Source organism: Geospiza fortis, unplaced genomic scaffold (genome assembly GCF_000277835.1).
Source record: "Geospiza fortis unplaced genomic scaffold, GeoFor_1.0 scaffold185, whole genome shotgun sequence".
Taxonomy (NCBI): Eukaryota; Metazoa; Chordata; class Aves; order Passeriformes; family Thraupidae; genus Geospiza; species Geospiza fortis.
Genome location: NW_005054469.1, coordinates 1,365,140 through 1,392,229, shown reverse-complemented (window position 1 = coordinate 1,392,229; position 27,090 = coordinate 1,365,140). Strand labels below are relative to the sequence as shown.

General features: G+C 40.6%; 1 protein-coding gene across 1 annotated transcript in view; it reads right to left on the bottom strand.

Moving 5' to 3' along the window:
* Nucleotides 1–27,090, bottom strand: part of MACROD2 (mono-ADP ribosylhydrolase 2) — a gene marked incomplete at its 3' end in the record, with an annotated part of 798,315 nt that overhangs the window by 17,806 nt on the left and 753,419 nt on the right. The window contains exons 8-9 of the mRNA XM_031062830.1: nucleotides 14,436–14,517; nucleotides 440–481 (exon numbers count right to left, since the gene is read on the bottom strand). Coding sequence (XP_030918690.1) covers nucleotides 440–481; nucleotides 14,436–14,517 — 124 coding nt within the window. The remainder of the gene's footprint in view (nucleotides 1–439; nucleotides 482–14,435; nucleotides 14,518–27,090) is intronic.

The window sequence follows — 27,090 nt, the reverse complement described above, 5'->3', positions numbered from 1 at the left end:
AGCTCAGTGTATTTAAGCATTTGTGGAAGAGTTTTGCTACTGTTTTCATTGCAAACATATCATTGCCACTATTCAGAATGGCAAATGACTCGAGAATTGCTCTATTCACACTTTTTTACAGACAAAGAGACTGAAGAATTGTTATTATTTCCCCTTCATGTTCAAACTACCTATTGATAAGAAGGAATGAAATATTGCCCAGAGGCTCATAAGGTGATGACATTAAAAAAGTAGTCTTAGCTGGTCTTACTATGCACTATTTATTAGCAGGGATGGTTCACCCTAATTTTGTGTAAAAACCAGAGATGACTGTGGTAACATTGGCAATAATGATTAGCATTGCTTATCTTGACTAAGGCAATTAATTTCTAGATTTTTTTCAGTTTGGCTTATACCTCAGAGAAGTGATACATTTTAGTATAAAATATTCTTTACTCACCTGTCTCTTCACTCAGCTGAGACCCTTCTTCATTAGCATCACCTGTCAAGAAAAAAAATTGAAAGGGGTTACTGGGAATACCAGCAAACATCTAAAACGAAATATTCCATGTTTCAAATTGTCCATATCTTAGTTTGCCTCCTCCTGTGTAACATTTTACAGCGAAATCTGGAGCTGGATGGGGAGAAATGTTTTAATACTGGTTACTACCAGATACAGGTAATGCAGGGAATAAAGACAGGGAATAAAAGTCTACATAATTTACAAAATTCTGCAAATAAAGACAGGTATAATATGAAATTCCATTCTCTTTCCTGCAGAGCTTTTGGTTTACTTGACAAGTTTCAGTTTGCTTGGTTTCCCTGGAACAGCTGGCTATGTTAAGAAGAGAACTAGCTACCCTAATAGAAAACCACATAAGGAAGTTACTAAATATTTGCCAGACAGGAAAATTGGTTTAAGAACAAAATGAATCTGTGAAGACCAAACTTGGGCTAGCCAGGAACAGATAATTTTCAACCTTTAGATAAGAGACAAGGAAAGACGATTCCTTTTGCAAAAAGTTCCTTTTTGGTAGCAAAGGAATTTCTTACAAGTTGTTTGGCTGAGTTAAAAAAAATAAAGAGGTCTCAATAGATCCACCTTGGGCAGCACAACTTAAAATGGCCACAAAATGGATGACCAATCACGGGGTCTCACATTTTTAAAAGTTTTGGTCGATTAGCATATTGGAACTGAGAGGAATAGCAGATTTGTCTTTACAAACAAGCTGTGGGTCTGCTGGTAGACAAAACTAGCACTGGGAGATAAAAGAAACAATGGGAAGGATTCCACTGATTGATGAATGGCAAAAGATATTTGCTTTTACAAATGAACCTTAGGTTTGCTGATAAATGAAATTAGACATTGAAAGATGAAAGAAACAATGGGGAAGAAAAACCCCTAAATTCCATAAGAATTAAAAATTAGAAGGGAGGGTTATACATTAGAGGGAAATCTTTGGTATCAGGTGTATCAGGAAGTCTGTACCTCTCAAGTGCCTCGGCCAATGGGGAAAGAGAGAAGGGAAATGCAGCTGGGAAATTGGGAAAAAGGGAGGCTGTGTCCTCCAAAAATTTGAGAGATCCCAGGGGAATGCCCCATGGCCTCTCCCTTTATTCAAATAAAGTAAAAGGACTCCTCTCTGTCTCCTTTTTGGACATAAACCTCTGATGCTTGTGGATTAATTTTCCTAACAGAACCAATTGTCCAATTATAGCTTTAGCCCATGCAGTCCCATCCTTCTTGTTTTCTCTCTTCAATCCACCCTTGTTTATGTTCTTGGGCCTGAGATCTGGATTGGCTGTCCTTGGGTCCCCAGCAAGAGAAGGAATTGTTTTGTCTACCTACTCTGTGAAGAGAGCTCACCACCCCCCAGTATGAAGCCTGGACTTACACACTAAAGCAGAACAGAATCTGAACAATATAAAAGCTGAAACCAGAGGCATCAGCAGGAGCTGAAACCCCGCAGTGGTGGCGAATTCTCCCCAGAGGGACTGCAGCCTCTCTCCCCCTGGAGAGTGAGAGCTGAGAGGAGCTAGAGGCTGTGCCCAACCCCTTCCCCGAACCCAAACCCTCTCAGTGACTCTGGCCTTCCCAAGAGAAGATCCCTCAGGTAAGGGAGTACAGCCAGCTGCACCCCTCCTCTGTGGCTACATCCTTTTTCTCTCTCACGTACCAGTCGTTATTGTTTCTTAGCAACAAATGGGAGAAAATTTCCTAAGCAAAAGAAAACAAAAGGAAAAAATCCTAATCCCCAACATACAACTTTAAGGAGCTTTGACAAGTAATTTTTAAGATAAGACAATGAAAAATATTGTTAAAGCCCATGGGAATTCTGTCATTGGCTTCAACGGAGCTAGGATTTTCAACTGGAGTTCTGCTATTCTTCAACAAACTGCTTAGAAAACATTTGGCAACACAGAGATTATTAATTATTCAGTTTCCAATAATATGTTCTTTCCATGGAAGCATTTATAATGAAACCAGCATGATAAGGTTTCAAATTAATCTAAGATATGAGACCAAATCAGCAGAATCTTAACATACATATATCACCTGGTCTTCTGTGGAAGTTCTTAATTATAGTTCTGTAAGTGACTTGGAATATGAAATTCCCAAAGCAACAGAATAGTTTCTAAGCTAGTGATAATGGACACAGACAAGAAATCTGATGTTATTAAAAAGCAGGGAAGTCATTATGCAATATAATTATGAAGAGGCAAAGACTGCTTTTGTGAACTAATTTTGAATTAAAGGCTGGGGGTTTTTGGGGAAAAAGTACCAAAGGCTTGCTGAAAGGCAATGAAGTCTCTGCATCATTTCTGAAAATAGAAGTTGGGCTCCCAATCACTTGGTGATACGATCTCTGAGTCACTGTGGTGCCTTTGAAAAATTTACCCCAATCTAGGCATGAATCTGAGTTTCACTTTGGCACACAGCAATCCCCAGCCACTTCATGCGTCCATAATTATTACTCTCACACTATTAATCCATCTGGTGGAAGCATTTCCCTGTTAAATATAAAACATTCTCCTTCACTGGCCTTGGTGTGGCTGGCTGAAGTGATAAACACCATTTTTAGCTGACAGAGCTCTATGCCAATACCAATTATTTTAGATAAAAACCGGTGGTTTAGAAGTCTATATCCAAAATGCATTCACTTACCCCCTGAAAAGAATGATATTAAGGATGGTTTCTTGGTTACTGGCTCTGAATAAGTAAAAATATTTTTTTACTGAACCTCTATGTGTCTAATATAAAGCAAAATCAGTGCCAATATTACCATAAATTAGATTTGTTATACCTAGTTTTGTTTTTCTTTTTTTTGTTTAGTTTTTTTATTTTTAATTTTAAAAAAATTCCTATACAATTTCTTACCCCATCTAGAGGAGGCCTTTGAAAGGTTTGTTTTGGTTTGAAATATGCACCACAGACAGTCAATCCCAAAGAAAAATTGGATAAAACCACAGGAAAACCTTAGAGTGAATCTTTGACAGCAGCAAACACTTCCTTAAGTATGTATTGTCAATATTTCTTGTCCAAACTCCCCCACTGGAAAGACCAGAGGTGAGATCCTCTCTACCTCTCACCCTCCCTTGAGAGCTGTAGAAAAATAATTGACCAGTAAAACACGCTCCAGTGTGTGCACACCTCTACCCACACTTGGTTACTCCTCTGGCCAGAGAAGCAGAACAATGACCTTTCTCATCACTCCCCTACTAAAGCCCTGGATTTTAGGAAGTTCTACCAAGATGACTTTGCTAGAAAAGGAATGACTGACCTTGCAGCCTGGAGTGAGAGGAAAACTGACAGTGACAACCAGAAAGGGTCAGCTCGTCCCCAGGAAAAGTCACATCAGTATTTAGAAGGCTTAGGAGACAAGAAAACTTTCTAAACCAAAATGTGTGCAAAATTTTCCAGTTTATAAATTCAGGTACACTACATAAAAAGTAAGGTATTAAATGGGTGATGTGGGGGAGAAGTTTCCACTCAAGTACAAAATAATTTACAGTTGAAAGTCAACCTATGATTGAAAGTCTCCCTCTAACTCGCAGGCTATCCAGGTAACTGTATCTCTAAAGATCAGAGAGCTTTACATTTGGGAGCAAGGTGCTCAAAGCAGAAGCTTTTGTGTAAGCCACAGGCTCCCTGTTGGGGTCATGCACTGAGTGATACCTGTGGCTCTTTCATTGCCCTCTCCCTTGTTATCTGCAGAGCTTTGGGAAATGGAATAATTGCACCATATCTGCTCTTACTGACACGGGAGAAGGGGATGCCTTCTCTCAGATCCTTTTGATTTGCTTTTTTGCCCTGCTGGTCAGGTTGTTTCCCTGTCTCCCTAGCTGTGGCATACAAGCAAACACAAGCCAGATGGCTAAAATCATCAATCTGTGTTAAGATTTATGTTAGGAACAGAGAGGTGAAAGGCTCTAAATACCACCACTAATCCCCAAAGCCATTAAACCACCTCCTCCTTGTTGCTTCCATTGGCATTCTCCTTCATGTTACCATGCAGAAAGCCAGCACTGTACGAACACTGCACACTGAGAAACCCTTACACGAGAACCAAATCTGCACTGCAGGAGGCTGCTGCTTCATCTTCCTCCAGCTCCTGCATCCCTGCTGGCACTCCCCAACACCACTGCATGCTGCTGGCCCCTCCCTGCCTCCCTCTAATCTCTCCTCAGCTGCCTAATTGCATCCTTCAGGATTTTAATTTTTACTGAGCATTTGCTGCAGTTTCCTGATTTCCAGATGTTTCCCTATTTCTTGTCAACCTGCATGTCTCAGGCTGCTCTTCCTTGCAACTGTGGCTCCATGTCCTGACCACAACCAGGGGAGAAGTGGGAGGGCACTGTGGGAATGGATAAAAATCCCCTCTGCAGCTTGCATGAACATTCCCCTCTGCCAAAGAGAGCAATGAGATGGGCAGAGCTGTACAGGAGGCTGAAATGACAAGCTGGTGATCATAGTGTTGGTGCCTGAAAATAAAAGCTCAAACCAAAGGAATCTCCCCCAAAATTTCAGCACTGAAAGCTTGAGCCATCCTCTTGAGCTTATTTGCAATGCAAAAATAGGGGTCTGGTTTGAGGTGTTCTACTGTCAAGCATTTCCCTAGCAAGTATTCTATGATCTGCTGCACTATTTCCATTGGGATTACAGAGGAGGAGCAGGGCAGCAGTCTCACACCTTGGAGGAAAATGTTATCTCATTTCAGGTCAGTCTTGAAAAATGTTTTGTGTCCAGTCTCAGAGCATCCAGCAGTGTGGGCAAGGGCGCCCACCTGAGACAAACCCTCTAAACCATGATAATATCAGGTTTCCAGCAGCTGAAAAGACCAAGCAGGTTCTCACTGTCCATATTTCTCTCTCCCACACCTTTCTTTCCAAAATTTTATCCTGAAGCTTCAACCACCTGACTGCATGATCACCTTCACAGCCCTAGGGAGATTTATAATTGTATTTCATTTAATCCATTCACAATACCTAATAACTGAAAAATCACTGATTTTGGTGGCTGGCAACTACTGCTGATACCCAAAAGGAGCTTCATGACAGTGTACAGGCTTTATGTCCACCTCAGCATAAGACCAAGAGTTGTTGTAGCACAGTGAGCCACACAGGAAGGTTTCTTGAGGCCCAAACATACACATGAGGCTTGCAATAACCTTGCTTTGATTCCTCCAACTCAGTTCTCCACTGGGGAAATGTGACAGAAAACAGCACAAAAAAGGACAGTATTTTCTTTGAGGAAAAGCAGGTTTGGAAATTTCTGAGATCAACTAAAGCAGACCTGACTCTTTTCTCCTCTCCTAGTAAAAAGTTATATTTAATATAAAACCTTTCCTCATCCTCAGTGCTCCTAAGATGAAGGGGAAAAAAAAGAAAAAAATAAAAAGACAAAACAAATAGATCTTTAACAATAAAAAGGACATTATTCTGCTTTGGAAGGAAAAATAGGGCTTCTTTGGGTCCTATTTCTATCCTTTTATCATGCAATCTTGCATACAGAGCATACTACATAAACCTCCACCTGATACTGAGCAAGTTTCATTAAATTTTTTGCCTAATTGCAAAGAAACTTCCAGTGATACACTCTGTACATCCTGGCCACACTGCAAGCAGTTTCCTTCCTGTGTTGCTTAGTTACACCAGTCTCACACACTGGAGCCTCACAGAATGTAGAATGTGTTTGCAGTTTTTGAAGCCATATCACATAGAAATTCTCACTACCAATCTCCTAAAAAGTCAGGCACTGTGGCTTTTTTTTGTCATCACATCAGTGACCTCTTTTATGAACTGTATCACCTGATCTGCTGTAAAACACAAACCATACAAACCATATGAACCTCAGCTGCATACAAAGAGTGTGCAGAAACTGCTATTCCCACAGAGAGGGAACTGGACAACCTTTCCAGTGAAGGAAATGGCACTCACACCAGGATCAGATCTGGACTTCTATTTTCCAGTTGCTTCTACTTTACATAAAAGGAACAAGGCACTCCCTGGGGAAACAGGCATCAAAAAAATCAAAACCAAACATATTCAGTATTTCCTCTCTGGCCTAAAATACTGAAAATAACAAAGTTTCATTCACACAAGCGCTAAATTGGATGTTAATCAAGTAGTCACAAACAAAATGGCACGTTTTGCATATGGTCATACATTTGCAAATACAAACTTCTAACAGCATCTCATCAGTAACCTGATTTTGGTTGCAGAGGCAACCAAATGAGACAACCCCAAATTTAACTGCTCCCTTGGAAATAAGGAGCAGTTGAGTACATGAAGACATTTGGAGCCTGTGGCCAGAGAGGACAGGATATTTTTGATGACATAAAGCTCTAACGAGATGCCACAATACCTAACAGAGTAGGAAGAAAAGATCCCTGATCAGAGATGTATTCACAGAATGTGTTACACAGAAAAAGCTGCTTGCTCATTTTCTGGTGCAGGCATCCATGCTGCATCCAGGCTTAGTGCAGAAGAGAACAGCAACACACTGCTCTGTCTCAGTCACTCCCTGAGCCCCAGGTTACACACAGGCCATGAATATTAATAGCTGTTGTTGCACCAGTGTTCTGTTGGTTGGGCTAATACTTCTTTAAACTGTATTTAAGACCTACAGGCTCTGCAGCAACTTGATACAAGTACTCTTAGATCCTAACTGTATGTTGGGTGAAAAACTACTTCCTTTTGCTTGTTTTCTTCCAGATTCATAATTTCCTGGAACACCTTGCACTCCTTGTGTTACAAGAGATGGTAAATATCTATTCCATATTCACCTTTTTAATTACCATCATCTTCCTGTGCTCCCCCATGCTGTTGCATGCACAGCATCCTGATCCTTCCATCTAAATGACCCCTGTGCCTTCAAGGGCATCTCCATCCACTGCCACTTGGCTGTTTCAATGCAGCTCCTACCCACGTGTCTCCCAGGAACAGGAAAGCTCACGGATTTGGAGTGAGTGGAGAAAAACATAGAAACAACCATTTTCCCAAACTCCTGGATGGATTGTAGGCTCTGCTGTCAGTCTCACAGCAGGAGACAAGAAAAATGCCTTCAAGATGCAAAGAAGCAATGAAGATGAGGCTCCATTTAGCAAAGCAAAAGCTCCTGACAACAGCACTTAAATAGGTTATGGTTCCATTGCTGATCCATGCCCTGCTTCAAGCTGTGACACTGCTGCTGGCAGGAATGAGGAGGTAAATGGTTTTCCAGACCATAGTGCAGACAGTATGACAAGCCTCTCTCAAACCATGTTTTTAGGTGACCAGTACTTGCAACACACAAAGTCTAGAGCAATTCTCTTTCAGTAGTTGGCCAGAAACTAATTCTGATGAGATTATCTCAGGAAGTTTTATGATGATTCAAAAGGAAGAGGGAAACTACCCATAAACTTTTTTTAGGTTCTGGAAACCTGCTGCCATGTTGGACGGTGCTGGGAACCCTTTCTTGATCTGCATGTCTCCTAAGATGCTGCAAACAGTATCTGAACCATCAACTATATACTCTGTCCCTCAAGCATCACTTGTGAACTGCTGCTTGATCACTCTCCTGCACTACAATGAGATGTTGCCAAAATGGGCAAAACAGACAACCCCAATGAGTGGCAGGACTGGCACAGTCTTTACCCTGGCAAATAAAGACATAAAGTCATAGAAAAATGTTGGTTTACAGTTTTATGGACGCATTTAAGTGACCTTGACGTTTTCTGAGGTAAGTTGTTTTCAGACATGTTTCAAAATGGACGAGTACTTTAAACATTGTGGTTATTTTAAACTTCTGGATTGAGAACAATTTTTACAGCAACCTATTTACACTGTAGGGTACCTGATCAGGGTCTGAAGGTGCTGTGGGAGAGAACTAGAGCAAAGCCAGTATCCTATTTTAGTGCATAGGCTCTTCCAGCTTCCCCAGATGGGCGGTGCTTCCTTGGAATCCTCCACTGCAGAGGGCCAGGGAACCATCGGGGGAAACAGTGGGGCTGTGCTTCTCCCCAGCTGCTTGGAATCAAGTCCTTCAACGAAGGGCCTTGCAGGAGCCATCTGAGTAGGACATCTTCCAATAAAAAGACAGTTCAAAGGGATACAGAGAGCATTTTGCACCCACATGAAAGCTTCAGTGTGCCATAACTTCTCCAAACTGACTGCTGTCTTCCATCCATCAAAACATCCTCACTCATCCCTGCCTCAACACAAGACTTGAAATCTGAGGGGAAAGTTAAATGCTGGCATGGAACCCAGAGCAGGCTGGAAAAATACTGAGGGGTACCCTGCTACGCTTTCAATGGCTTGATGCACAGCTCTGGAAAGGAAAGGGATGCATGGTCACAGCACAGGCACTATCTGGAAAGCCAAGCAGGATCTCCATGGGACAAGACAAAAGTTTCATGAGCCAGAGAAATCAAAGTCCCCTAAGCAACCCAATACACCAGCTCCATCAGAACTATGGGGTTAGGGAAGCAAGACAGCAAACAGCACCTTGCAAGCTTTGTGAGGGAAAGCAGTGAAGAAAGTAATAGGATGGTCTGACTGCTTCCAGTTTCACCCTGTGAGTTCATCAGCTGTGAAGAAAACTTGGAAAACTTGCATGGAGACAGGAAAAGCAGCTGCAACCAAAACCTTCAGGATGGCCCTTGTTGATCAGGAGAAGAAAGCCAAAGAGATATCAAACTCCCCCAAATCTTACTCCCTACAGGACATTTCTGTGGGAATCCCTTGTACTCCAGCCTGAATCAGTTGGAAAACCAAAGCCTTGTGACTTATGAGGCAAATCACTGCCCAGGTGAAACCTCCCATAAAGGATATTGGGCACTTCCAGTTAACTGCTTGGCACCTCTCCACAGAGTAAAATAAAGCCCGTGAAAAATATTTTGTGGAATACATTCAGGTGATGAATGATGGAAACGAACTGGCTCATGAACACTGCAAATGCAAACAGAGAGGCTAAATTTATCAGATGAATCATCCATTTGATACTGGATTACTTGCAAAGGGCTAACTTACAGCTCCTTTGCTCATGCAGAGGAGGGCTCCAGCCCCAGTGCAGCCTGCCACAGTAAGCAGAGGGAGCGATGCCTCTCAACACCAGTACAGAAATTACAGCCCCTGCTTAGGAGTTGGCTCACGTATTAGTGCAGAGATTGGCCTTTTTCATACAAAGGCCTTCATTCAGCCATTTAGACAGTTTCCAATTTGATTCCAAGCCTGGGAGATCTCCTAACAATGAATTTCCTCTGCAATTGTAATATATTTGCACATTTTATGCACAAGCGGGATGTGCATAAACTCCTGAAGTAATAGGAGAATTATTATAAGGCAGTAGCTCTCATCCATATGGTTTGGGTAGGGGAAACAGTGTTTTCATCAACCAGGATGAAAGTAGAAAATGCATTAAATATCATAGCCTGTAACAGAGGGAAGAAAAAGTTTTCTCAATGAAGCAATCTCTCTCCCTTTTTCCTAACACCAACTGATAACGGCTCAAAAAAGAAAAGGAAAAGCAAACAAAAAAAACCCCCAACAACAACAAACTCCTGGGCTCAGCATCCTTTCATTAGCTCTAAAAGGACACAAGTCTAAAAGCATATTAGCTCTAAGAGGACACAAGTCTAAAAGCATGCACCTCCCATCTGTATACTGGCTTAATGAAAGTGCAAATGTCCTTTCTCCAAAAATTTTTGCCATGTTTTAGTGAAGTAATTTTGTTACTCTGTTTAAAGTGGCAAGAAGTAAAATAACCTTGGATGCTGCAGCTTCACAGGACATCCCTTTTATAGCACTATTTCTATCTAAAAAATGTTTTCAGAAAAAAATGTTTCTCCTCTCCAATCCACTGGTAACAGGTGGTAGATTTAGAAATACTTTAAGCATTACAATTGAAGATAAACCATTTATAATATATGACAGCTACCATGAAAAGTAAGCATTTGCCAAAGGTCCTTACAAGATTATCTGTCTGACATATTAAGTAGCTTTGTGTACACAGAATACAGGAAGAAAAGAAAAAAGGTATCTTTGCTCCAGCTGGCAACTGTTTACAAATGCTCTTAATTTTCCTCCTATGTATAGAATCCTAGAAGTATGTACCATTCCAAGGTAAATGTTGGCAAATCTAGCTTTTCAACGAGGATTCAATTTTCTGCTAAGTCTAATAAATATGTTTAGTTAGCAAGAAAAGCAATGCCTGGTGTCTGGACTCCATAGAGTTCTATTAGAAGAAACAATGCATTCCAAAAGAAAAAATTATCTAAGTAGCAGTTCCTTTCCCAGAAAACTCACTCATACTACTAATAGCAATGAATCCAGCAATGTAAGAAGTACACATATGAGCCAGAACTGCAGGCAAAGATATTTAATTTGCCTGAAAGGCATTCTCTCAGTTGAAGTAGAAAGAATGATCCAACACAGGTGAAGGAGAATAGCTGGGCTATGTCATTGCACAAAGAGACAGAACTCAATTAATAAAAAGAAAAAATCCCATCACTGTGGCAATGTTTAATATATTAAAACAATGATCCATCTTGAGCAAACAAAGTTGTTCTTTCTACTGCTTTTTTCGTCCTAGAATATACAAAATCATCTCAGCAAAACCCCAGAGGATCAACAGAAAATTCTGCCTTGAGAAGGACCCTTTACTTAACCAAACCAGGACTTTTCTGGACAACATTGACATGAGAACCTGTGTCTGAATCAAAGATAAGTGGTGCTCTGCTCCCTCCTGGAGCATGCTGGCTCTGGATTGGGTTGTGTTATCACCGAGATAGAATCAGAAATGCTGAGACAGTTACAATTGCTCAGTTACTGCACAACCTTCTTGCACTGCTACAACAAGACATTACTTTGAAGTCTATCTCTTCCCCCTATATATTTAAAGTTTGAAAATGACAAGACTCTTGGCAGTTGTCTTGATATCAATATTATTACTTGACTAATTTCTTCAGCATTCCACTTGCAAAATAGGCCTAATGATATGTTCAACTAATGGAACAATTTCCCTATATCTATATTCCACTTACTCTAATGCACTGAGGTGTAATTCTAGCTTCATTTCATTACCAATTTCATTACCTAACTCAAGCACTTGCATGTCTTTTTGGATTTATTAATGCAGTGGGTGTAAAGTAATAACTATTTATGTATATAACTCTATGAATATATTCTTCTTTCTAAGCATTTTTGTCCACATCTATTAAAGTAGATATATTTCACAATGGTTCTGAATGCAAGATGCACTTCTAAAATGCCTTGATGTTTTTTTCTAAACTTAAATAAATACTTCAGTGTTATTCTCTCCTATGAGTCTTCAGATAGTGTCCTATCAATTCAAATTTAGGGCAAGTCTATCCTTAAATACTTAAATTTCACTAAATTAATAGATTTCCTTTAAACCAAAACAAAACCACCAGTTTCATGAATTTCTTCCAGAGTCAAAATACCAGGAATTTACTACCAAAGGTAGAGGCAGCTGCTAACTCCTTGACACAGAACCATGTTAGCTAAGTCTTCTCTGCAGGAAACCAGTCCTGCAGAGAGATGGGACATCTCTACAGAGAGAGAGTCTGCTGCTAACTTGCCCAGGTCTGCTGTGTTAAATGCAGATGGCAATTCCCAAGACGCCTGACAAAAGGAACAAAGAGCAGACATGATGGTCATCTGGTGATCTCCATCCAGATCCTCAGGTGATGTTCTCACCAGGAGGCAGTTTAGCATGGGGCTGACTTCAGCTGACATCTGTTGGAAAAGTGTCATTTCAAGTTGGCAAAGAGAGCCTGAGACTGTACATGAATGGTTAGGGCACTCCACAAGAGAGACCCAGATACTGACCATTTCTCCAGTGACACTACAGGAGAGTGATCTGGGAAGAAAGTCCTGCCTCTCCCTGTCTCCTCACAAGCTGAAGATCTAAAGACACTAAAACACTAAAATAAAACCTTCCTGAATCCCTGGCTACTGATCCACTCCCAGGAAATCCTTCACTGCATCAGGAATAAAGTTCTAGAGCTGAACAGGCTCCTTTTAAGGCTCTGGCTAATCAAACAGCAGATACCCAGTAACATTAAGGCATATCAAAATCAGAATCATTAGTTATGAAAAAATTGCAACCAGGAGTCTATGAAAATGGGTCCTAAACCATTTTTATTAATCTAATCCTGAATTTCAGGATCTAATCTATCTGAATTTCAGATACTGAGAACTAAACACTCTCTGGACAGTTGTAAATCTTTATAGTTGAACATTTTTATAGCCACGTACGCAGAACACTGGATTTAGAGGGTCCCTACCATGATCTCCTCTCTATGGTCACATATCAGAATCCCAATTTTCGTTTGAGAAAAAAACCCATAAAACCTTTACATACATGAGAATAAACATACTTTTGAAACCATGGTATGGCAGATCATCTACATAATGTGGTGTAATGAAATTATATGTTTTTCTATAACAAAAGACCCAGCTGCACAGGTTCTTTGTAGAAAGGAGTTCAATAATGTCAGGTTTAAAAAAAAATCCAAATGAAATAAATCTTCCACTTGCTGTCTTTTTGCCTTTGAGATTGTCATGATTCAGCTCTGAAGCATCTTGTCTCTCAAACTTTCAAGCCCAGGTGGGTTTTACATTTATAGAAATAACACCAGGCTTTACACATGATTTCCAAGGCCTTAGAGATGAAAGTGAGCATTAATGATCTTGACTTGTTGACAAATTGATTCTTCTCTCACTTAATCTGAAGGGCAGGAACACAGCCAGCAGCAGTAGGCAGGGTACTGCCACTTTATCCTTTGGGTTGGGTACACTGACAAAAAAATGAAATCACTCAATGAATGGATTAGATATGAATGCAGCTTCTTGAAATGCATGTTCAGTGTGCTCCAGACAAGAATATTATTAAGTGGTTAGACATCATTTGATGCTACCTGAATAATTCAATAGGTCTTTAAGTTTCAGCTGCCAATCACTGCAAACTGGCAATTACAAAGTCATCTACAAAAAAGCTTTGTTCTAGTGAGATTAGACAAAAAAATCACAATTTCCATGCTACCAGACAGAGCAAAAGGAAAAAACCACTAAGGCTACAGTGACAACACAGTCCTGTGAAATTAATGGAACTCTGAACACACCAAAGCTCTACTTCTTATTACTCCAGGGCCATTTCCACTTGACAGACAGCATGGGGAGTATTGAGAGATAAAACACTAAGATCTTGATCTTTTCACACATAGTTGGACTGATGTAAGCACAAAGCAAAATAAAATGGGAGGAGTTTTAGGGTTGATAAAATGACGGAGAGCAGATTTCTAATGATGTGCGATAAAAATAAATCACAGGTTTATTGGAGGAGGGGGATTAGCAAATTTACTGTCCACCAGGTTTCCTTAAATCTAGAAAGCAACCTCCTGTGTGAAATCCAAGATGAATGGCTAACATTTCCCAAGTGCTCCAGTGAGAGCCATCTTTCTCCCATTCATTCTTACACAGGGACAGCTCAAGTTTAAACTCCTCATTCAGACACAGTTGGGCTCTAACCCCTGTGGTATCTTTTCAGACCTAGAGAAACCTCACCAGCATTGTTAATGAAAGACCAAAGTGTGTACAAAGTGTATGGAAAAGCAATATACACTAGGAGCTATATACATTAGTGCAAATAATTTACTTCTCAGGAGTCAAGAGAGCCAGTGCCATGCACCAAATTTTGGGAAAAGACACACATACAGGACGGAATGAAGAGATTAGCTGTACTGAGCATACAAAAGCAGTATTAAACATTGCTTCAATGGTTCATACATTTTAAATGTCTGCATTTGTCCAGGATCAGAGGCTCTATGTGCAGCTGATCTTTAAAGAAAGTTCACATTTCAGTATTTGGCTTTGGAAAGAAGACAACATGCCAGCTGTTGCATTTTTTCTGCATGCTTTTTTAAAGTCAAATGGTGCTGGATTACTACACCTACCTAGAGGGAAAAACTCGCCCATTTTCTTCTTGAAAATTTTGTAGTCAACCTCCAAAAAGACGCAGAAGATGATACGATCCACCTGTAAGAAACAAAATGATTCACAGTGAAAGCATCATGATCATCCATATTGGCAACAACAATCAAAAAAGGCAAAGAAACTTTTAAGCCAACGTGTTTTTATGCTTCAGGCAAACAAGAAAACAGGGCTGCATGTCTTGACTTTATTGTACATCTGTGTTGTAATTTATAATATAACCTTTGCAATCACAGCTCACAACTGTGTTCTTTGTTAACTGCTTCTTGTTTATGCAAACTGCTCTCGAGCACAGTATAAATGACTTTGGCATTCCAGATGAGAACTGGGATGCAATGTTTGATGAAAAAGTCATGTGGGGACTCCTAATAAGCATACAGAAGAGTAAATGGGTAAGCAAAGAGCTCTTTTTCCAATCCTTGTCCAACAAACCTATTTGCAAACCCATTTAGTATTTTAAAATGGCTTTAAAAGGTTTCATGTGGTTTTAATTTACATGAAACCACTTATTCTCACTGTAATACAAATAGAATGCAGCAAAAACACAAAAGCTGATTAGATGACAGGTAGCACACAGGGTAAATAAAACATTTAATATGCCATCTACTTAGCGAGGCTGAGCATATCAATGAAACCACAGCCCATAATGTATGCACCACCCACCAATGAGTTCAAATGAATTCTTTCGGGAGATCACTGTTGTGAAAAACTTTTCTGAAACAGACCAAAAATAATTAAAAAGCTAAATAAAACAAAGCCAAGAACTCTAAAGCCTTTAAGGCTAAGAAACACCCACACTGAACTTCAGCCTTGCAATACCTTTGTGTTATTTATTTGCATTTCCCAGCACAAAATGCCTCTGTAGCCAAAACCCAGATTGGAGGGGTGCTGTGGAAAACAAAAAGACCCTCTTACAGCTGAGCTGAGGGACCTGCAACCCAGTAATCATTTCTTTCTCTGAAGTGCATGAGAGGTTAACCACAACGGGATGAAGCCCAAGCAATAGGAAGCTTGGCATCTTATCTGTCACGGTGTCTCCAGGGGCAATAGGACAATCTGTCACAGCAGAACTCCTCAAGAGTGCCTTTGCATGTGCTAGAAAAATCATAAGCCTCCCCTCCTGCAGGGAAACTGAGAGGAGCACTCTCAAGATGTAAATTCTTTCCCTTATCTTCAGTAGAAAATGCTGTCCTTTTGCTGCAGCTGGTCTTAGAAGTGAAGTCCAAGCCTTGGCTTCAAAGACACCATTACGCTGACCAGCTCAGGACTTCATTTTTGAGCTCCCTTTGGCACAGCCCAGTAGAATCCAGAAGGGGATGAGAGCAGGCAAGCACTGGTTATGCTGGAAAATACCTTTTTTCAGCAGCTACTAACAGGGACATCTTGGAACAAGAGGTGATGACAAAACCTTAGTTGGGATGATGTCATCTGAATGACCAGACTAGGTATGTAATACCACAACTAGCAATAGTAAAGGGGTAATGGACTCAAGTTGCACCAGGGGAGGTTCAGGTTTGGTATTTGGAAAAATGTTGTCATTGAAAGAGTGGTTAAGCACTAGAACAGGTTCCCCAGGGATGGGATGGAGTTCCCATCCATTTTACCATCTAGTGGGAAAGTGGAATTCACTCAAAGGTTGAATGTGAAGACCTTGGAGATTCCTTACTGATTCCATGACACTTTATGAGACTGAAGGTACAAGCTATGTTGGTGTTAAGGAGGAAGGAGGCTTGTGAGCAGGAGAGAAGGCAGCAGAGTGGGAAGCTTATCAGCAGATTTTCCAGCAAGAAAACTGCCTGCTGCTGTCTGCTCATATGATGCTTACAGAGCCAAGCTGTTCTGTGCATCCCTTGTAAACAAACCAGGCTGGATCTTAAAAATATTCTGGACCATGGCATCAGCTACTCTTATAAAGGGATATAATAAAAAACTCAAATACTAGTTATGGGCTCAAGCCAAAAAGCCATACTCATCTCCATACTCACAAATTCATAACGTAAAGCAGCATTGCCAAGAAGTGTTACATTTTACCTACATGAGATTTGACATGATCTCTAAGGTCCCTACCAACCCAAACTATTCTATAATTTTATGGTTCTGCCTAAGTTGGTTGTTTTCAGGAAGGAGGCTTTAATCAGCAAGTGCTTAAATTACATTTCTTGTGAAAATTGCATCAGGATATTTCTGGGGTGTTGCTACATTGTCATCTTCCCCCTCTGCCTTGCAGACTTTCAGGCATTAGAAGTGATAGGCCCAATGAACCAGAACAGACAAAAGAGCAAAGACAGAAATGTATAAAGCAGAGGAGGAAGGATATTCCCAAACAGAGAAGTTTCTGAGTCTCTGCATGGTCCCATATTCTCTGCTGAAAATCCTACAGAAATTTGCCTCATTCTGTATAGTCCAACTTCTCAAGATGTTCCCTTTACTTTTATTTATTCAGTGCAGCTTGCAATAGTAAAACTTCTCCATGAGGATTTCTACTACTTCTAATATAATTCCTTAATTTAAAAATAGGGAATCTCTGTAGAATTGGCAGACTATTTCAAAATTTCTAGCCTCCTGACTGTACACATCCTATATATAAACCTGTTCCATTTCTTCTTCATGTGAGAAAAACTGCTCTATTTTTAAGTATGCATAAGACATTGTGATGACAGCTGAAATCCTGTGTTTATCTGATTGCATGGCATGTGTTGGCAGATAGTAAATATGAAATTAACCCCTGTTCTATCATTCTTCCAGTCACTGGCTATTTTATCTAACGTCCCCAGCTAAAATAACTTGAGATTACGTAGGGAAAGAAACCCTTGTGCTCACTATGCCCATTCCAGCTACAATAAGGAAATCCAAGCAACTATAAACCTACTTTTCCTGCTGGCCCACAAAAGCTCAGCAGGATTTTTGGGACAGTTAGGAAAGCCACTCCTTATTCAACATGGAAATCTCTCCTCTCATGTGGCCTGGAAATGCCACCTTCATTAGAGTGTCACAGCACCCCTTTGGAGAGGCTGAGGATAGTGCCCAGATGAGACCCCCAGAGCCTTCTGCAGATGCCCAGCTCCTCCCCTGCTGACCAAGCACGACTCAGCTGCAGCAGAACTGTAAAGGAGCTGCAGGTTGAAGGCATTAAAGCTCATCCCTGAGTGACAGTTCTTTTTTGAAGGCTGGTATTAAAATCAGCCATGCCCTGTCAGAGCCTGATTAAATTCTGCTCACTTTGCAGCTATGAATAGGTGGATCAAAGAACCCCAAAATCAAGAGCACTGCAGCACAGGAAGAAGGGAGTTAAAATGCATGAACTGCTCACTTAGGCACCTTCACAGCTCAAGGCTGTGAGTACATTTGATTGTTTTGGGTTTTTTTCTACCTTGGGCCCCGCTTTCCTTGCTTTATTTAATTTTGATGGGAATAGCTTCCAGGTGGTTTTGTTAGCAGCACCTGATAAGAATTAGTAAACTTCTGCAGGGCTTACAGGACTCAGGCTATTTTTTTAGAATCACAGGATGGTTTGGGTTGGAAGTGACCTCAAGGATAATCCAGTTCCAGTTCCCCCATCATGGACAAGAATACCTTCCATCAGATCTGATTCCTCCAAGCCCCACTCAGACTGGCCTTAGACACATTTTTTGCAGTAGAATGGACCCTAACACCAAAGTTTTAGAAGGACCCAGCCATATCTCATGAACTGAAAACATCTCCACTGGTGTTTTCAATTAATGAGATATGGATATAAAAGCACAGTTGGTCTAATAGCAGCACTGATCTTAGTGCAAAGGAAGTGGCAAAGATATTTCTTCCTGGCTGTTGATCTTTGGAGTTTTGTTAGTTGGTGGCTTTGAGAGCACTTTACATGTTGTGAGTTTTCAGTTTATTGGTGAGTTGCTGCACCTTGGGTGAGTTCACTCACAGATCACTGATGGTCTGTGGGAGCTCCATGGAAGGCTGGGCCAGGTGGGTGCTCAGGGACATGCATAGAAATGATGGAAAGCTGCTGAGGGTCCCTCAAGCTTGTCCTAAAGGGCCCTGCCCTGTACTGCAGTGTGTGGGAGGACACTGCATGTTTACATGCACATCTCTGCATGCAGCTGCTGCTACAGTAGGAATTTACAGCTGTATCTATATAAAAAAGACAGAGAGCGATTTCTTACATGGACATACAGTGATAGGATAAGGGGGAATGGTTTTAAACTAAGGAGATTAAGATTAGCGGTTAGGAAGAAATTCCTCACAATACAGGTGGTGAGGCACAGGTTGCCCAGAGAAGCTGTGGCTGCCCCATCCCTGGAAGTGTTCAAGGCCAGGCTGGATGGGGCTCTGAGCAACCTGGTCTAGAGGAAGTTGTTCCTGGCTGTGGCAGGGGGGCTGTAATGAGATGAATTTTAAGATCCCTTCCAACCCAAGCCTGTCTGTAATTCTCTCTGTATTTTAGCATCAAACATATCTATGTTTTCATCTCAGCTCTTTTGCTGTGGTCTTGGGCAGGTTGTGTGATTCCTCTGGCTTCATTTCCCTGCCTGCTTAGGGGACAGGAACACCTGGCTGTGCACCTGTACATTGCTTTAAAGAGCTACTGCCAAGCACAAGCCACAGGACGTGCCAAATGCTTTCATAGGTATAGCTGTATGTACACCCAAGTAATGAGCTGGATAGATCAAACACATCTGAAGCAAAACACCGATCAAAAGGCTTTCTAGACTATTTCATATAATGAGTGTTTCCATGTCACTGCCACCCCGCGTCCTAACAAAATAACAGCTTGCAATGAAAACAAGCCCAAGTACGTTTCAGCACTCCCAAGTATTTCATGCATGTCTCCAGCACCAAGACATTTACCTAGCAGGAAGTGACTGCTTTTTATATGCATCAAAAAGTTCCATCATCACTTAAATCTTACCAGAAAATACATGACAGAAAAACAATGAGAACTTGCAAAAAATGTTTCCCAATCCTCAATCAAATGAATGATCATACAGCACAAAGAGAAGGAAGCAGCTTTTTGCTCTTTGTAAATGTAGCAAATCCATGCCATGAAACACTCCTGCCTGATCCCATTAGGACCTACTGTCATAAGGCAACAGTGAACACCAGAAGCTTGCAGAAACATTTTTAGTTTATCAAAATTCCATGGATTTAATTCAAAACACAGTGAAGCAAACCAGAGATTTTCTTCATTGACTTCAGCATGCTTGGATCAGCACCCATACTTTGTAGCACCAGCTAGAAAATTTGTCTCCTCAAGAATTCAAGTTCTTCTGATAGAGACATTTAATTACACTGAATGTCACATACTTTCTCGAAGATATCCTTAACAGTCACAGTTCTGAGTTGCCTGAACCCATCAATATGCTTTGACTACATGGCCTGAAAGAAAGGAGCTCTGAATGTTCAAAGTTGTCTGGGGCTTTGAGCAACCTGGTCTGGTAAAGGACCCCCAAGGCAGGAGGTTTGGAATGAGATGGTCTGTAAGTCCCCTCCCAACCTGAACCTTCTTGAGATTCAACAATGTTGGGCCTTTTCCTTTGTTTGGACCATGTTTTCATGGGCAGCCCCGTTAGCTTTCATGGCCTGGCAAAACTTCCCTTTTAGAGACCAGTGAGAACAAAGCAACCCAAGTCAGGTTTTCAACACATGTTCCCACAGAATCAATATCTCAGCTGTGAGCAGCTCAAAATAAGGAGCAAGAGATTTTTAATGCACTCTAGGACCAGGCCACAAGTGCTCTAGCTGGTCCCTGCACATGATGTAAAATCTCTTCTACTTCTTTGACAAGGGCTCAGTTTTATGTTCTGAGGTCCATATCTCTTTCTTGCTTATCTTCAGGGACTTTATTTGCCATCTCTTTCTTTCTGTCATCTCTTTCTGTTTTTCTGACAGAGTTCCTCTCCTCCCTGCCTATAACCGAGCTGATGCACTGAACATGCAGAAGGACAGAGACCAACATCTCATTCTGCCCTGCTAAAGAACTGGTAGATGATTTTCTCTCTTAGTGCTGGCAGTCTGCCCTTCAGCCTACCCTCTGCCTGATTTGATCCTCTGGTAATCCCATTCCACCCAACAGATGGAAACACCAGCTTTGTGGAATAACACAGCCATCTGCCATATACCTCCCAGCAGCTGTGATCCACTCTGCCAGAGACGCTGCCTTTCCTGAGCACCATGAACATCTGGCCAGCTGTGCAGATAGCAGCCTGCCTGACCAAACAAAGAAGAGGGGACTGCATCTCCCCTTGGAGACCAACAGGGTTGATGCCAAAAGTTTTCACATGCTTTCTGAAGTTTCAGGCCCTATAAATACTAATTTCATAGCACTATAAATTAAAAATCAGCCTCCTGGTATTATTACTAATTTCACAGAAACCATTAGAGCATAAAGCCTAGCTGACTGTCTGCTCCTTTTGGCATGACATCATGGTCTATAATCACAGAATTACTCCTGGAAAGAACTTCAGTCTAGTATTTATGGCAAATAGAAAGCTTTGGTGCTGCCTTCATCCTGGGAACAAGATTTAAGCAGGGCAGAGGTGTCAGACTGGTGATACGGTGAATTTGACAATCAACGAACTGTGTGATGATGTTCACAAAGCTATTCACCTAGCCTTAAGAGCTTTTCTCTTGGCACAGCTTCAAATCCACTGCAGACTTGAGCCAAAACACCCTGTGTTTATTTGACCTTGCAATCATACAAATGAGCCCAGCTTCAGGCAAACAGGACATCTCTGGATTACCCTTTAATCCAGGGAGAAATGTACTCTTTCAGGATACTGCTCTCTGCTTTTCAAGGACTTGAATTTTGAAATTCTTTGGAAACCAAAGCTAAATAAAAAAAATTTACATTACTGCAAGACTCTTGCAAGTAATAGTTTTAATGGAGAGATATGATATTGCATCAAGAGCAAGTACCTGTGGAGGACTAGCTGTGAAGAAGCAACTCTTACTTAAAACATCATATTACTTAGTTAGCCATTGGAGGAAAAAAAAAATAGAATCCATATGAATTATAAAATTATTCATGCTTATCATAGACAATTATAAAATTATTCATGCTTATCATACTTATCATAGAGTGGAATGGTTTCTATGCTGGTCCTACTGTAGTAAAAAAACAGAATTAGAAAATTATTATTACTGCTTTAATATCCTACTTCATGATGGAACACATACTTAGCTTGGAGTGAAAGATAATTAAAAGTCCCAGGGCAATTCAGAAAACCAAACCAAAATCAACAAAAACCCCACCAGAAATTTATTACCAGCTTAAAATACTAATACAACCAACATCCTAGTACATAAGGCTTTGCAGCAATCTCTGCCTCTAAACCAAAATGTTTACTTTAACACTGAAGCTCAATAAAAATTCAAAATATGGCCAGAATGTCTCTCCCTGTCCTTTGTGTCTGGTCCTACAGGTCTGCTCGTATTCAACAGCTGAGGGCTGTTGATACTCCCAGTATCAGACAGGAACCAGACACACCAGTGCAGTTATCACCATGGCCCAAGCCTGTCTCCACATAACTGAAGCATTTTAAAACCCATAAAACTTTCCAGTGGAGAACCACTTCTACCCACAGTTCTCAAGCACAGGTCAGCACTACAGTTTTGTGATAGTTCTGATAGATCCCTGCCGTCAGGTGAAGATTTGATGCGCCCAAGGTCACAGATGAACAAGAACAGCAGAAGTAGAGTAGGACCCTGGGTTTTTTCCTCCCATTCTCTTTTGACCAAAGATGCTACAGATGAAAAAAATAATTCCTATGAATGTCCACATGCAAAGTTCACAAGCTTCACTGCACACCACTGCTTTTCCTCTGGTGGAAATATATTTTCAATGCATCCGTGTATTGTGTGAATCAATACTGATAACTCTTTACATTGATTGTTTTTTAAGAGTTATTCTTTGTGAGAGAATTCACTCTGTGAATACTTCAATAGCTTTTTAATACAGTGTATTATTCAAGGGCAGGTTGAGCATTCCTTTTTGGCCTTCTTTGTGCTGAGCTGGTCCTTTTTTGTGTGCGAACAAAGCATCTGCCTGACAAGCAGAATGGTTGTCCTAAAGAACCAACCTGGATCTCAAACAAGAAATTATAACAGCATTTTCACAGGAATTCACAATTTTGTTGTCAGCCATTTGTGTATGTCCCAGTTACTTACTGCATAATTATATGACAAATAAGATGTGACAGCCCTGTAGTGGCAATATAAACACAGACAGGGTATAAAATAACCAGTCCTTAATAGTCCACATGTGGTTTTGTTCTCAACTGCAAAAAGTTTTTCATTTTCCTAAAGGTGAAAAAACCTGTAAAACCAGCCTAGGATTTAAGGGAACATCTCAGTATATTTCTTTTGATGGTCACTAAAACTTGCCAGGGAAGGGCCAGGAGAGTAGTTTAAGAATGCATTTATTTTTACCAAGATATCCATCAATCTGGACAATTCACTTCTATGCCACACAAACACAATGACATAAAGCCCATTAATCTTTTCCAGCTTAATACCTACTGTCCTTTGAAGATACAGATTTGGAATAGCTGAAGGCAACCTCCATTTTTCACAGCTCCCAGTCATAGGGCAGCTGACACAGCCAAGATATTCCTGTATTCAGCGAAACCGAGGGAATGAATGGATTCTGATGAATGTAATTTGCTATCTCAGTGACAAATGGCAAACGGGAAGAGAGGGTGTGCATGCAAATATAACTGCATTAAATAAGGGCTTGTGAAGGATAGTACTCTGAAAATATCTGATAGGCAGTTTTACAACAACCATGCTTTATGGAGGAGATAAATCATCAGCTTACTTAGACTTATCATTATATCCTCATTGTGGAGCTTCGCTGAATAAGATGGAATTGTGGCATACAATCAAGCAGGGTGCTGTGATCCCATAAGCCAAGTTTTGCATCACATTTTACCTTACAACATCAGTTTTTCACTATCTTTTTACTAAAAGTTGGACTTAAATGTCCCAAAGTTCCCTATGATTATGAGCATCCTAAACCTGTCTGGGCACCGAATCTGTGGTAGACTAATTCCCAAGAACTGTTGTGCTCCAGCTCTTTGCTGGATTGAGCTGTCACTTTGGAAAATTCTCATGGTTCTGATGTTTTTTGCCAGTTTTGTTGCAGTACCACATAATATCTACTGATAAAATTCCCACTCCTTCCCAAGGCCAGCAGGAGAATCAGCGCTATTTGCTCAGACTCCACCACTCAAAAACCAAAATATGTTTGAACAAAAAAATGTGATCACCTCCTTGCCATTATTCTAGAGGCTGCTTCAAGATTTTGAATACAGAACAGCCCCAGGACTTAAATCCACACAGAGAGACCAAGTGATGGTATCTCCTACACTTCAGACAGGTATTAGAATCAGAAAATCACAGGTTTGGGTTGGAAGAGACCTTAAAGATCATCTAGTTGCAATCCCCCTGCCACAGACAGGGATGTCTCCCACTAGATCAGGTTGCTGAGGGCCCAATCCAGCCTTTCCTTGAATATTTCCATGAATGGGACATCCACAATTTCTCTGGGTGAATGGCTCCAGTGGCTAAATTCTGAATAATTTAAGTTTGGATGCTAGAGCCAGTGCCAGGAAGGGTCAGCACTGCATGGCATTGGGAACCAGCAGGAGGAGCAATTGGGATCCATTGTCCCGGAAAGCAAAGCTCCCTGCTGCTGTTGCTGAGGCTTCTGAAGAGTGCACAATAATTGAACTGCAGAAAAAGGGCAGGAGAAACAATTCCTGGAAGATGATGATGGTTTAAACAACTTTTTAAGTGCACTGTTACAGGCAGGGGAAAACGGCAGTCATGCTAAACTCAGCAACAATTTTCTCACTGAGGCTGAACAAAGGTTTCACCCCACCTCAGGGGCTGGGATACCTTCCAGCTGTTTTCATGTTATTTTCTAAATTATTGGAAAGGAAACCTGGCTGGATCTTACAAAGTTGGTTTAAACCACAACTTTTTAAAGTATTTTCATCAAAAGAGGACAGATGACTCCCATGTACAAAATTATATAAACATCTAACCCAGAAAGTTTCACCTCAGGAAGCTTTTCAAAATACATGATGTGATGAAGTTTCTCAAACCTATTGTAAATGAGAGCAGTCCAGAAGAAAACTCCCACTGAATATTTCCCTTGTTTGCTATCACTCCTTTTATCATTCTCTTTTGCATCTCATCTCTCTCCTTCATCCTCCATTAATGTTCACATTTGTCACTCTTTATCCAAAGGCTGATGATTTCACAGGGGTTTTGGGGGCAGTGCAACCAAATGCTTCCCACCCTGATGGGAAGATGACAGCAGTACATGGTCACCAATTTTGTCTGACTACATCCTGGTTTCCAAAAATTCAACAGATGTCATAAAAGCTGCACTTTGAGGGGATGAAAAGGGCTCACCTAACCTGCAGCAATGTACTGCAAGTTCTCCTCACAGCACCTCAATATAGGCTCTGTTTGAGAAGAGCATGGGTAGAGATAACACTAGTATAGAAAGTTATTAATTCCTACCCAATGGCGTGATTAAAACTCCTGTTGTGGAAGCAAAGCCAAGGGGTAACATTCCGCATTCCCAAGAAAAAGGGCCGTATGGCATAACTTGAAACAGCTCTGAAACAATTGTCTGGTATTTTCAGGGTCTCCAGGATGAAGGAGGAATTGAGAATCTGACTTCATGTTCTTATACGGCTAATTTATTATTTTATGTACTTATATTATAGTAAAGAATGCTATACTAAACTATACTAAAGAATAGAGAAGGATATTTACAGAAAGTTTAACAAGATACTAATGAAAAACTTGTGACCTCTTCTAGAGTCCTGACACAGCTGGCACTGATTGGTCATTAAGTCAAAACAATTCACATGAAACCAGTCAAACAACCACCAGTTGGATAAACAATCTCTAACTACATTCCAAAGCAGCAAAACATAGGAGAAGCAATCAGATAATAATTGTTTTCATTTTTCTCTGAGGCTTCTCAGCTTCCCAGGAGAAGAAATCCTGGCAAAGGGATTTTTCAAAAAATATGACAGCAACACCATTGCTCTTACTAAAACCTGTACTGAATCATTTAAGTAAATATTACCTAATCTCTCTCCTTGAAGAAAATGTTTTATGATTACATTATTTGTCATTTAGAGATCAAATTAATCTCACTAATGCAAGTTATTAAAGACCATTTTCCAAGGACAAAGGCTGATTTTCTTAAATACTGTATGTGTCTCATTCTAATACTGGAGATAATCTTTTTGCCACCAGAAAAAGACAGAACCAGACAAAAATTTAATTTAATATTAAATTTGTAGTACTACTAGAAAAAACACTTCCTTTCCCAGGATGCTCACTCCAGTGTCTCTTCCAAAAATGAGATCAACTCAGGATCCTTTGCTTACTGCCTGTCTAGAGGTACACCCTATTTGCGCCTGAAACCCTCAGGTGGGTTCAACAAAATAATGCCATTTTTGTTAAATAGTGGCTGTAGAATGATGAGCTATTTTTGTAAGATTTTGCAATGCTTGATTCCCAGCATCCTGAAAGAATCCAAGCCAAGAGTCTGCATGACCTAAATGCAACTTCTGCATGTTTCTTGCTGATCAGAAGCGAGGAGGTCAGGAGGAACAATGAGCAAAAAGTCAGGCAAATTGGATGTAAAATACTTGTTCCCAAACACTCAAGAACTTGAGCTGGTGACTGGGTCAAGTTGTGGAACGGCTGCACCTCAGAGCCTGCTTTTGGGATGTCTGCAGCTGTGAGAGGCTGCGACCAGCAAGGAAGATCTGTGCTTGAGAGCAGATGAGATTACAGATTTGGCACTGTGAGCTGGGACAGCAATCCAGCCAAAATGCCCTCATGTAAAAGGTCATTAAGCCAGCTTGATACAATTGACAGATGCCTTCCTGACAGAGGATATTGCAAGTCTAATATGGGTTGTTTAGGAAAAATCCCAAAACCGATGGGATATAAACGTCGACAGCATGCCAACACTTTTCATAAGGATCAATAGGGGAAAAATGAGATTCATCCCTAAGGGATCACTTCTAAATTAATTTTAATAGATGGTAATAGGCTGACAGTCCTCTGAAAACAGCCAGCAGATGTTCCAGCACTTTACCAAGCCCCTATGCTTAACATTGGGTATACCAATCCCACAAAATCCATCTTCTGGATGGAGCTCTGTTTCTGCAGTTAGAATACTAATGATGGCTCTTAGTGGGTTTTGACTTCCACCAGTGTGTTTAGCTCTGCTGTGGATTGCAGAACATGAGCAAGTGAGCAGATTTATGATTTACTAGAAAGGACAAGAAGTTGCCTTTTTATGGTATGTTGCTGTCAACAGATAACCTTAGTTCTATCTATCTCCTCATCATAAGGTAAAATGCATCTAAATTACTAAGATGATGCTCAAATAAAATTGAGAACATCAGAACAATTTATACAAGCTGCTCAAATGCACTGATGCATATAAAGTCTCCAAAACCATTTATTGTCAAAATGTCAATGCTAAATGCATAAAAATGCAACTTACTTTATTCCATTAATTAAGTAATGTGTGCACAGCACTTTGAAAATGTAAAAGCACTTTGAGCACTGAGAGCTAAACAGTATTAT